The sequence below is a fragment of the Dermacentor albipictus genome, chromosome 4, assembly GCF_038994185.2.
Source record: "Dermacentor albipictus isolate Rhodes 1998 colony chromosome 4, USDA_Dalb.pri_finalv2, whole genome shotgun sequence".
NCBI classification, from domain to species: domain Eukaryota; kingdom Metazoa; phylum Arthropoda; class Arachnida; order Ixodida; family Ixodidae; genus Dermacentor; species Dermacentor albipictus.
Window position 1 is genome coordinate 138833377 of NC_091824.1, and position 12324 is coordinate 138845700.

At 43.1% G+C, this 12324-nt stretch overlaps 1 protein-coding gene across 1 annotated transcript; it reads left to right on the plus strand.

The window, feature by feature from the left end:
• Positions 1 to 1602: 1602 nt before the first annotated feature.
• Positions 1603 to 10478, plus strand: LOC135895768 (NLR family CARD domain-containing protein 3-like). Its single transcript, XM_065423927.1, has 2 exons — positions 1603 to 3274; positions 8046 to 10478. The coding sequence occupies exons 1-2, from the start codon at positions 1929 to 1931 to the stop codon at positions 8989 to 8991; spliced, it is 2292 nt and encodes a 763-aa protein (XP_065279999.1). The 5' UTR covers positions 1603 to 1928; the 3' UTR covers positions 8992 to 10478.
• The last annotated feature ends 1846 nt before the right edge of the window (positions 10479 to 12324 follow it).

Consider the following 12324-nt stretch of genomic DNA (forward strand, 5'->3'; position numbering starts at 1 on the left):
GCGTGTTCATGCTCTGCGATCCGCTTGTTCTGCCTCAGTATTCGTGTAGCACTGAATTTCTCTAGCCATGTGTCCTTGTGCTCAGCGCGCAAAATCGTGCGCTGCGCGAAACGAGACGCCACAGCAGTTCGCGCACAACGCCGCCAGCAAAAAACGCAGCGCAGCAAAACACAACGAAAAAAAAAAAACAAAACGAGAAAGAAATGAAGGCGGGGCCTGTGAACTCGAGGTCCGGTATGGCAGAAAGCAGGGAAGGAATTTTTCGCCTGCAGAGGCTAGACGGGGCGAGCGGAGAGTGTTCGCTATGCAGTGGAGCTCGCCTTGTGAAATCATGGGTTCGCGGCATTGAAATATTTATATCTCGGCTATTAATCAGGCGATTTGAAAATTTTTTGAGGCAGAGCATTCCCTAGAGGATACGTAACAACTTCCAGCGTGTAAACGAAATTTGCTATGGGGCCTGGTGAGGGGCCCTTTAAGGAACGAGCCTTCCCTACCGCAGGCGTATCTGTGCGCGCGAGAATCGCAGGGAAGAGAAGGTTAGCGGATGCGCTGCAAGAGTGAGGAAGGCTCCACAGACCGTACGCCTGCGAACACATCAAACGGCTGTTCCATGGTCGCACATAGGCCGGTTCTAAGCGCGTACTGTTCTGAACCGTGCGCTGGCTATCGCAAAACGTTGATTCCGTGAAGCTTCACTTACCGTGGGAAGAAGGTACCTCAGGCAATATAAACGCGGAGTCGGAAATGACATTCTGCCTCTTCGCCGGCGCGCTGTCGTAGTGATGCGCGGCCACCCGAAATTTGTTCAATAAAGCATGATGATTTCTCAAGCTACAGCGAGATATACGTTTTGTGCTCATAAACTCCAAATGGGTCGGTGTGTCGTACGTGTCTTCAGTGCATTCCTGCAGTGCAGTGAGAATGCGTATATATATATATTTTTTTTCGCATCGCCAGACGTCTAGCTCGCAAGTCCGTCTGAGAGCCCCAGGAAACCCAAGCAGAGAAGAGCAAGTAGAAGGCAGCGGTAAAGGTGACTTTTTTTAAAAACACACGAGAACTGGGCAGCGGCCGGTATCTGCGGTTGATGAGAACAGTTCAATTGACTGGCCTTATAAAGCATGTTTATTTTCATAAAAGCAGTCGACTCGACCTCACGGCCCAATTTCCGAAATCCATTATGAACTTCTTTTAACATGACTTTGGCAACGGTAATGCAATGAGACTTCGCGATTATATCCTTTTGTTAAGTATTGCTGAGGAGCAGCTCGACCGATCAGCCCGGTTGCGCGCAGCGCAGGCTGGCGCGGCATGGTTTCGCGATAAATGTAAACAAGAGAGGAGAACAGACCCGACATCATGGTGGAGCAACGCCAACTTCCGGCTTCACTTTTAGTTTCACAAAGAGTGACGTCAGGGCCCCTCCTCAGTTTTCCTTCCTCCATGAGTGAAACCCATAGAGTTTGTCACCATATTAATAGTGAGAAACTCTATGATGAAACCCACCTGAAAGCATTGACCAATTTTACAAGTCCAGCTAGCTTGGTATTGGCCGGTCCCACAGAGATAAGCCGGTTCCGCTTGACGCAGGCTTGACGTGACGACGCACAAGAAAGTGTCGATGGTGCCGACTGCAGCGCCGCCAGTTCTAGTGATCGCCACTCGGCGGCCCGTTCTTGCCAGTTTTTGCGATTTCTGGCGCCATTTCTTGAAAGCTTCTACGGAACTATAAGCAGCCTCAAGTTTGACCTGGATTTGGAGAGATTGATTCCGCTGGAATAGTCCGTGTAACTCTTATGTCCTGAGCATGTGTTTTATGGCTGCGCGCCATCGCCAGCATATTGTTCGTAAGTCAGCTGAACAAAGATTTGCGGTCGTTCAAAGCTGCCGACCACGTGCCAACGTTAGGGCTCTGCCAGACGACGATGGAACCTTTGAAGGCACCGGGAGAAAGTTGTGGCCTCAGCCGCTCAGTGCCCTTGCCTAAGTACAATGCAGCCAGCGACAAAACTTCGGCCGGCGAAACCGGTGGTTCAAGCGACAGCAAGGAGTACAAGCTTGGACTCGAGCGCGCTGTCAGCACCGACACCTGGAAGGATCAGCTGGATTTCGAACGTGCTTGTTATTCGGCGGGACCAGGGGAAAGGTGCTGGTTGATCGGCGAGCTGACTTCGTGGAACCGAGTTCTACAAGGACTCGCATTCGAGCTTGTCGAGGCCCAGCCAGGCAGTATTCGAGCGCAGACGTTGGCGCACTCAGAGACCGACCTAGACAAGCCTGATAAGGTTGTCGCCAGTGAGGCATCGTTCCTGATTTCGTGGCTTCTTGGGCACCATCAGTGCATCGACGAGTTGAGCGTGCTTTCTTATAAGCACTCCAGCTACGATGCAGGAAGTGCAGTTTCTTTCCCTATTTGCATGCGCCCGCCACTTGGATGCGAACCCGACCGATATTTCCGCTGTCTGAAAATCGAGCTGGCAGATTTCTCCTTTTCTATGCATCAGCAAGAGCAAACACCTTACTTGCACACATTCGAAGGCCTCGACGCCGTCAGCGGTCTCGAGAAGCTCAAAGTCGGCTCCCCAAAAATCGAATTCAGGTTCGCAGCAGAACTGGAGTCGCTTCTGCGACGCAACGCCAGCACCCTGAAAGCAGTGCAGATCACGAAAGCGATACTACCAAAAAATGTTGACTACGCGCTGCGCTGTCTCGTCAACTGTGAGTCGCTGACTCTGTACCCTTATTTCGATTGGGGCGACCGTGTCCCGAGCATGGATTCGGTGGCGCAACTCATACGCAAGACAAGCGCACTGAAGAAGCTCAGTATTTACCCGATCGCAAAGAAGCAGCAGATGACCACCATAGCCGAAGCTATCAAAGTCAACACTTCATTGGCAGAGCTTTACGTGCACGTTGTGCAAATGAGCTGCTCGCCCGAGCCCTTATTTGCTGCGCTCCAAGTCAACAGAACCCTTAAGGAACTGCGGCTTATGCACTGCTGCATCAAAGAATCCTCTGGACGAGCATTGGCATCTGCTCTGTGGGAAAACACTAGCCTCCGCAGCCTGCACATTGGCAACAGCACCATTTCTGAAATCAGCATGAAACTGTTGGCGGCTGTACTCCTGGTAAATACCACATTGGAACAGATTCAACTTTCAAGTGAGCAGCTGCCCATTGGAGGAGTCTTTGCACTGTGCTCTTCCCTGGGCAAGAACAAGACACTGAAAAAACTATCATTTGTTGACTTTCGAGCCTCCAAGCAAGAAAGGTATGAGTTGTGTGTGCTTCTTCATTTAACACTTTTTCACATATCCGACTCGTGGACAGGGCACATGTGGACTAAAGGGCGTATACGATGAAAATGCAGCAGTACATGTAATGTTTAATCTCTTGCGCCCGTTGTAAAGTGTTGTGGCTCAATGGTAAGATTTAGAGGCTATTCAAAACCTTGATTGACCTCGATGACCTGATACTGCATTGCAGACCAGTTTTCTTAGTATGGGAATTTCATGAAGCAGTTACAGGCTTTTATTGCTATAATCTTTGTAATGGTGCATACTTTCACGTTTTAAAAAGCCATGCTGTTACTTTTACCTCATTGCGTGAATTTTTTGGCAGAAGAACTATTGACTTGTGCTGGAAAGTATGTTATGTTACAGCATACGAAATTACTTTCATACTTGCTACTTCGAGGTGAAATTTATAAGCTTGTTGCGAAAAACTGTAATTGTGGGTGGGAGAATGTCTATTCATCAACCTGTTCATAAACCTGCTTTCTCATAGTACAACCTTTGACCTAAAAGGCAAGCCAAGCCTGAAGGCAGCCATTATTGTGCAGATGGCGACTGCCATTTGTATGTACCTGAATGGATGTACCCGTGGAAGTTTCTTGAAATGTTCTACCTCTTTGGAAACTGTGTGCATAGTGCTACATTCTAATTCCTAATGCAAAGAACGTCTTGAAGTCCTGATGTCAGAATGATATTGTAGCAGTGCTTTTTCTGATGCTGTTCCTTTTCCCATTTTGTCAGTGGTCGCTCCACCAGCGTTGTCAGTTAGATCAGCTGGCTTTGATGAGTTGATGGGTGGCGTGAACTGAGCTGAAGGCATTGCTACAAAATCAGGCCAAGCTTTTTGTCACTTAAGTGGCGTGTTCTGATTCATGGTTTATGCAACAGATGGTTGGATTAGTGGCATGTACAATGCCATATGGCAGCCTTTGCATGTTGCTATGTTACAATTTTAGATTTCGAAGGATTGAAAAATTCTTTTTGCGATTTCATGAACTTCCTGATTTAATAAAATGTATGTAAAATGTATGTTCGAAATGTATGTACAGTATGTAAGAATACTGAAAGATATCTGTAGCGGCTCCACAGCCACCGTAGTCCTCCATAAAGAAAGCAATGAAATCCCAATAAAGAAGGGCATCAGGCAGGGAGGTACGATCTCTCCAATATTATTCACAGCGTCTTTACAGGAGGCATTCAGAGACCTGGATGTGGAAGAATTGGGGATAAGAGTTAATGGAGAATACCTTAGTAACTTGCGATTCGCTGATCATATTGCCTTGCTTAGTAACTTAGGGGACCAATTGCAATGCATGCTCACTGACCTGGAGAGGCAAAGCAGAAGGGTGGGTTTAAAAATGAATTTGCAGAAAACTAAAGTAATGTTTAACAGTCTCAGAAGAGAACAGCAGTTTGCAATAGGTAGCGAGGCACTGGAAGTGATAAAGGAATACATCTACTTAGGGCAGGTAGTGACCGTGGATCCGGATATTGAGACAGAAATAATCGGAAGAATAAGAATGGGCTGGGGTGCGTTTGGCAGGCATTCTCAGATCATGAACAGCAGGTTGCCATTATCCCTCAAAAGAAAAGTGTATAACAGCTGTGTCTTACTAGTACTCACGTATGGGGCCGAAACCTTGAGGCTTACGAAAAGGGTTCTACTTAAATTGAGGACGATGCAACGAGCTATGGAACGAAGAATGATGGGCGTAACGTTAAGGGATAAGAAAAGAGCAGATTGGGTGAGGGAACAAACGCGAGCTAATGACATCTTAGTTGAAATCAAGAAAAAGAAATGGTCATGGGAAGGACATGTAATGAGGAGGGAAGATAACCGAAGGTCATTAAGGGTTACGGACTGGATTCCAAGAGAAGGGAAGCGTAGCAGGGGATGGCAGAAAGTTAGGTGGGTGGATGAAATTAAGAAGTTTGCAGGGACAACATGGCCACAATCAGCACATGAGCGGGGTGGTTGGAGAAGTATGGGAAAGGCCTTTGCCCTGCAGTGGGTGTCGCCAGGCTGCTGCTGCTACTGCTGCTGCTGATGATTTAATGAAATAATTCGAGAGTCGTCATCACTTTGTTAAATCGAGTTTCAACTGTTATCTTTTTTTTTGTGTGTGTGCCCTTTGTAGATGTAATGTTGCAGCAAGTTGTTGGTGAGTTCCAATACTTGGTCTCAAAGCTGTCTTCATAGCTGTCAACCAGACTGGCATTATAGCTGAAAAAATCTGAATATACCCTGTTTATATCATGTTTATTCAGTAGAGATACCAGCAGTCATAAAGGCATTGCATAATCAAGGAGTACAGAACGCTTACGTAAATACCTTGGAAAAACATATGTACAGAAGTTCTACAGCTGCCTTAATTCTACAGATACCTATAAAGAAATGGGTCCGACAGGGAGACACAATCTCTCCGATGCTATTATTCACTGCGTGCTTAGAAGAAGTATTCAAGCTATTAAACTGCGAAGGCTTGGGAGTAAAGATCGACGGCGATTACCTCAGCAACCTTTGGTTTGCCGATGACATTGTTCTAGTCAGCAACAATGCAGATGAGTTACAACATACGATTGACGACCTTAACAGAGAGAGTGTAAGAGTGGGGTTGAAGGTTAATATGCAGAAGACAAAGATAATGATAAATAGCCTGGCAAAGGAATAAGAGTTCAAGATCGCCAGTCGGCCTCTAGAGTCTGTGAAAGAGTACATTTACCTAGGTCAATTAATCATAGGGAACCCTGATCATGAGAAGGAAATTCAGAGAATAAAAATGGATTGAATCGCATATGGCAGACATTGCCAGCTCCTGATTGGAAGCTTACCATTATCATTGAAAAGGAAGGTGTATAATCAGTGCATTTTATCAGTGCTGACATATGGGGCAGAGACTGTCTGACAAAGAAGCTTGAGAACAAGTTAAGGACTGCGCAAAGAGCAATGGAATGAAAGTTGCTACGCATAATGTTAAGAGACAGAAAGAGAGCGATTTGGATCAGAGAGCAAACGGGTAAAGAAGATATCCTAATTGACATCAAGAGGAAAAAATGGAGCTGGGCATGTCATGTAATTGGTTAGATAACCGTTGGACCATTAGGGTTACAGAATGGGTACCAAGAGAAGGAAAACTCAATCGAGGACTACAAAAGACTACGTGGAGCGATGAAAGTAGGAAATTCGTGGGCGCTAGTTGGAATCTGTTGGTGCAAGACAGGGGTAATTGAAGATCGTAGGGAGAGGACTTTGTCCTGCAGTGGACATAAAACATGCTGCTGCTGATGATGATATCATGTCTGTCACATCATGCTTTGTCTGTCGATTGTTCTCAGTCGCCCACCTTTTGTGAACTAGAAAGCTCTTTTCCAATTATAGTGGTAACTTTTCATACAATGCTGAAAAAGTCTTAGTATACCCTGCTTATGTCATGTCTGTTACGTCATGTTTTGTCTGTCTGTTGTTTTTTAAGTCACTCACCTTTTGTGAACTAGAAAGCTCTTTTCCAGTTATAGTGGTAACTTGTTGTGCTGCCTCTGCCATGCAGTTTTAAATGACCTACATTTGGATACCAAGTACATTACACACAACTAGGGCACCGATGCTATGCAAGAACATCAAATAAACGTCTAAACGAGAATGCATATTGCTGAAATTCAGGCAGTGGAACTGCAAGACCTGTTAATTGTAAAATTTCCATAATTAAGTTAATTATGCCACATTGCTGATTTGACCTACCATAAGCTATCTTTAACATTGCAAACTAAGCATGACAGCACTTATGGTTTCACATTATGATGTCTCTATAAGCACACCAACACCTGTCTTCTACAACTTCAGCTTTGAACAGACCCATTGATTTAAAGATTTAGTGTGCTCTTGTTAGGTTAGGCAAACTGTCTTGTGGAAAAGCTGGTTTCGCAACAATGAGAAAGTCATATTCCCTTGGTGTTTGTAAAATGTGCAATTTCACACTTGAAAGAGTAGGGATCAAGGGAGGAAAATAGGCTGGAATTTAAGTCATATCAAAATCGTGTGTGCTTCACCATGGGCATGGTATTGGTTCCCTTCTATGCTTCTTCAGCCTATTAAAGTTCATTTAATGAGATATTTTCTTAATACCTGTAATCTCATGAGATCCCTACCTTTTGGCTCAGACATGCAAGTGCCAGTAGAGTGATCTGTACCCTAACTAAATATAGTGTATTTGCGCAAATATAACACAAGCTTTTTAAAGAAATTTCTGGCCTCAGAACAGGCCTTGCATGGTGATCACGTTCGGGACACATATATAACGAATCTTGTTCTCTTTATTTTTTTCTTGTGCTTAAACTGCAGTGAGCTACACCATTATGCACCACCCTGGTCACTGCGGTATTCGATTGTGCTGCAAGCACTTCTAAAGTGCTGCCTGTTCAATAACCTTGGTGGCATGGAGGACGTCGCTGTTCTCGTCGACAGTGACAATGAGTAAATTGTGCACGCACTCACTCCACATTGCGATAGAGTGTCCATGGACATCTGCTTTTATGCATTGTTTCTTCTTTGCGGCATCACTTTATGTTATAATCTTAATATGTATCTTTCCAGAAGAGGCCAAAAGTTCTCCCTCATGTTATGTTGGTGGTTGTGTTATGTGCAAGTATGTTTAGTTGGCCTCTTTAATTTGGTAATCCGTGTTGTTGGCCTCATTAATTTGGTAATCCATGTAATGTTCCTTCAACGCCAGCTTTTGAATTGTCTTACAGGGAAGCTCTGGCACTGCAGCTGGCTACGAGCGAGAGCTATAGCCGCGTTCAGCTGCCCTGGGCCGAGCCAGATCTACATGGCTTGAGGAATGCCCTTATCTCTCCTACAGTATGCCCTGAAGAAGTATGCTTTCGTGACATTCGCCATCTACCAGAGGAAGGCCTCAAGTTACTCCTTGATGCAGTGGCTGCGAGTGCACGTGTTCACACTTTCAGGGTTTGCTTGAAAGGGAACCTTGGAACGAAGGGGGCAGCACTCTGTGAAATGCTCAAGACTAACCGGTCCATTAGAACTCTGGAAATCTCAATAGAAAAGGATTCAGGGAATCTAGTCCACAACGTCTTGCTGGCCCTTGCGGCAAACACTTCAATATCCAAGGTCATGATTGGCATTGACATAATAAACAAGTTTGAGACTGCCACCGACCTTTCTTACTTCCTAGCTCACAACAAGACAGTTACCTCACTTGTTTTGTCCTCGATGACCTTCTTTTATAATGAATTTGTGGGAGAGTTCTCAAAGGGAATGTGGCAGAACAGGCTAATTGTAAACTTCAAGCTAGCATGCAACTTCCTTTGTAATGATGAGAGCTTCACTGTTTTTGAAGCACTGCGAAGGAACAAGGGTACTTTGAACCGTGCAGTTGATTTTGTACTCCTGCACAAGGCAGACAGGGAGTGTGCAGAAGCTTTTGAGCTGTTTTCTAAAACGCCTTGCCTCCTTGCCCATGTTGTAAATGTTACAGGGAAAATGGAAGGTGAGGCATTGGTGGACATAGCCTCAGCTGCTCACTTCTTAACTGACAACTATCTCATCATCACAGGGGTTGTTTACAAGTCCGTTGAATGCCATTCTGCTAAAGGCACCCAGGTAGCTGCACTGAACAAGGACTGTTGGCGAGCAATTTTGCGCCACCTCTGCATTGCAGATGTGTTGGCGCCATAGAAGGGTGTTCTTGTCAGTGCAATATGTTGCTTTCCTCGAACTATCGCACCAAACGAGGGTTTCCCATGCGCTGAAGAGCAGCATAGGAACTTCTATACTTTGTAACAAGCATCATATTCACAGTGACATCTTGAAATTTGTGACAAAGCTGCCAATGGACTAAGTTGAGCCTATCCATTGAATTATGTTGCAAGTAATTTATGCAGTGAATTTTGTGCCCACTGTTATTTATCAGTCATTTGCTGACTAGTCATGTTTTTGAATTATTATATGCCCCTTGTTTTTGGACCAGAAAATCTTTGATTTATGTTTGTGGTTACTTGGCGGTAACTTTTGGCGAAATTTTCTTACTATTTGTTGCAGCCACGCCTTGCGCTGGCTCTGTTGCGTATGCTAGTACTGCTACTGTTGTTTATGATAACCAAAACACCATTTACTGGTATTGTTCTAGTTGGCTTATTTGGCATAATTATTCCTGCAATATTTTTCTGCTATGCACTTGTGTTGTTTTATAATCATTATTTATTTGATAGTTAACAATGCATTTCCGGTATATATGTCAGTTAGACCCTGAAACAGGTTTAATTTTTATGTGAACTGGTTTTATGTTTAACCTTTTTTGACTTGCAACTTTCATGTACCTAGTCCAGCTTCTCTTCGTATTCTATGTTCTGTTTGTTTGCAAGAACATCATATGGGTTAGCATACTAGTGCAGCCATGTCCTTTGCAACTAACTAGTTGCAGTGCTTAAAGCTCTGTTAAAGTATAGCCAGTATTGGACTGGAGATTACTAGCAATGAATGCTAAAGGTTTAGAATAAATTGCTTAGTACTTAGTGATGAAAATAATTCAGTTGTTTGACATTCTTTGTCTTCCATAAATAAGATTTAAAATTGCAATTTCTATATTCCATTTTTGAGACATTGAGTCTTCTTTGGTACTGATGCGACATGAGCATTTTTGAAGGACACTTGTTTAGCTGTAAAAGTGGCTACACAGAGCATAGGAGCACTGTTCCTAGTACTGTGATTTAGCATCACCATAGTTTTTGTCATTTGCATTAAAATCTTTTTCAGAAATTTTGAAACCATCGTATCCACCGTTATCTACTCATTGCAAAAAGTACAGGACTTGCTATATAGTGGCTTGATTCCAGCTTTTCGATAGCATGGAAAAGCTTTGGTTGTGGTTATATTATGCATAAATTTAAGTGACATTGATTGTACTAGGTTGTTACAGCCATTTCTGTAACTCATTTTCTATCAGCTGCCACTTCTGTAGCTGGCAAAGGTCCAAAAGAATTGGGAGACCTTCTAATTTGTTCCTTTTCTTTGCAAAGCTTAGAGAAGCTTTAAATTATTCTGATGTAGTACATCAGTATGGATAGCTTTTGTTTTCCAAGTCATAGCAACTGTGATGCTGTAAAGCACTGCTCAGGGTTGTGGGAATGTTCTGAATAATAAAGTTTATATAATTTGGCATAAAATGTGTGCTATCTGTTTCTTGTTATAGCCTTTATTAAGGTTCATAATAAACCGTTATTATAGTGGTGAAAGATTAGTCACTATTTGACTGAAATCATGGTTAAACTATAACTTTTTGTATTTTCAGATTTTTATTCTTTTTAGAAATTCATGGTATTTGAGGTTTTTATTTTCACAAATTTGGTGTTTTTAGGTGAATTTCTTTGCCCCATGTTTGTTGTGGCTTAAAAATTCTGTAACACTGCAGATCATGCTCAACGCTGCAGTTGTATCAGGTACACAGAATAGCAGTTTTTTAAATCTAGGGAAGGTACAACACATAACAGCTGTGTGATTATGCCAAAATGTAGTGATCAAACACAAACAGAATGATACTTTCCCATTACTTGGCATAGTTTCAGCGAGTAATACAGGGAAAAAATATATCTTAATACAACTTCAATGCCACTAGTGAACTTGCTCAGCTCAACCATTGCAAATACTGCAAGCAAAGTAGCACGACTGGAGTTCCTGAATTTATTCATGGGAACATGTAGCAAACACGTGTTGTATTCTCTTCCCCTGTCCTTGTATTTATTAGCAGTCAACATGATATGCAGTTTTCCATTTTAAGCTGGAAACTGAACCTTACATATGGATGCAAAAGAGAGGAGTTGCAGAAGATGGTGACCTACATGCATTAGTCCAGTGGCTGATTTCCATTGTGTGCAGAGGTAACTTGCAATAACCTTATGGTTTCTAGTGCCACCTGTGTAAACTGGTGCATCATGTACATGGTTTGCTTACTTTTTCTCGTGGTTATCAGGGATGCTGCAATACAGTTAAGTGTTGTGATTAAGTGTTGTTAAGTGTTGTGATTATCTTTGCGATAATCACAACACTCCAATACACCAGAGCGATTGCTGCAAAGTGTTGAATGATTTTTTTGCCTCGTGTTTTTCTTCTGCCTTGCCGAATGTTGTCCCTCATCCTTGTACACGTGACTTTTTACCCATGGATCCAATACTCATTGATTCGGTTGGTTTGACATGTTTAATTGAAAAACAGAAGATTTCATCTTGTTCAGGCGTCGACGGCATTACAACGAAGTTCTTGAAAAGTACATCTACATGCTCATCATTGATTCTTTGTGCAATCTTTGAACAGTCATTACAGAGTTGTACCATCCCTCCTGATTGGAAGGTGGGGAAGGTGGTTCCATTGCACAAATCAGGTAGTAAAGCTTCAATACTAAACTATCGGCCTATTTCATTAACCAGCGTTCCCTGTAAACTTCTTGAGCACATTATCTATTCTCATCTTATTACCTTCCTTGAATCTAACAACTTCTTCAATTCATGTCAACATGGCTTCAGAAAATTTTTTTCGTGTGAGACACAGCTCCTGTCTTTCACTAATGATTTGTTTCGCGCTATGGATGCTAACGTTATTGTGGATTGCGTTTTTTTAGATTTTGCTAAGGCGTTCGACACTGTTTCTCATGATCTATTATTAATTAAACTCGGTGCTCTTAATATTAACGATCAGGTATTAGGCTGGATTAAATGTTTTCTTTCCAACCGTCGTCAATATGTCTCAGTTAATGATTATGACTCGCCTCTTGTTTCCGTAACTTCTGGGGTGCCTCAAGGTTCTGTGTTAGGTCCTCTACTGTTTTTAATTTACATTAATGACCTTCCTGATAACGTTATCTCCCATATTAACCTTTTCGCAGATGACTGTGTGCTTTATCGTTCAATTACTAATCCCTCTGATGAAGCATGTTTGCAATCTGACTTGAACGCAATTTCTTCATGGTGCAGCGAATGGCTCATGACACTTAACACCACCAAGTGCAAACACCTGCGT

What these genes read in the sequence shown, in the direction of transcription:
- LOC135895768 (XM_065423927.1), top strand. Translation starts at nt 1,929, where the DNA reads ATGGAACCTTTGAAGGCACCGGGAGAAAGTTGTGGCCTCAGCCGCTCA. An exon ending in CGAGCCTCCAAGCAAGAAAG is followed by an intron (nt 3,275 to 8,045) that starts GTATGAGTTGTG and finishes ATTGTCTTACAG; the next exon opens with GGAAGCTCTGGCACTGCAGC.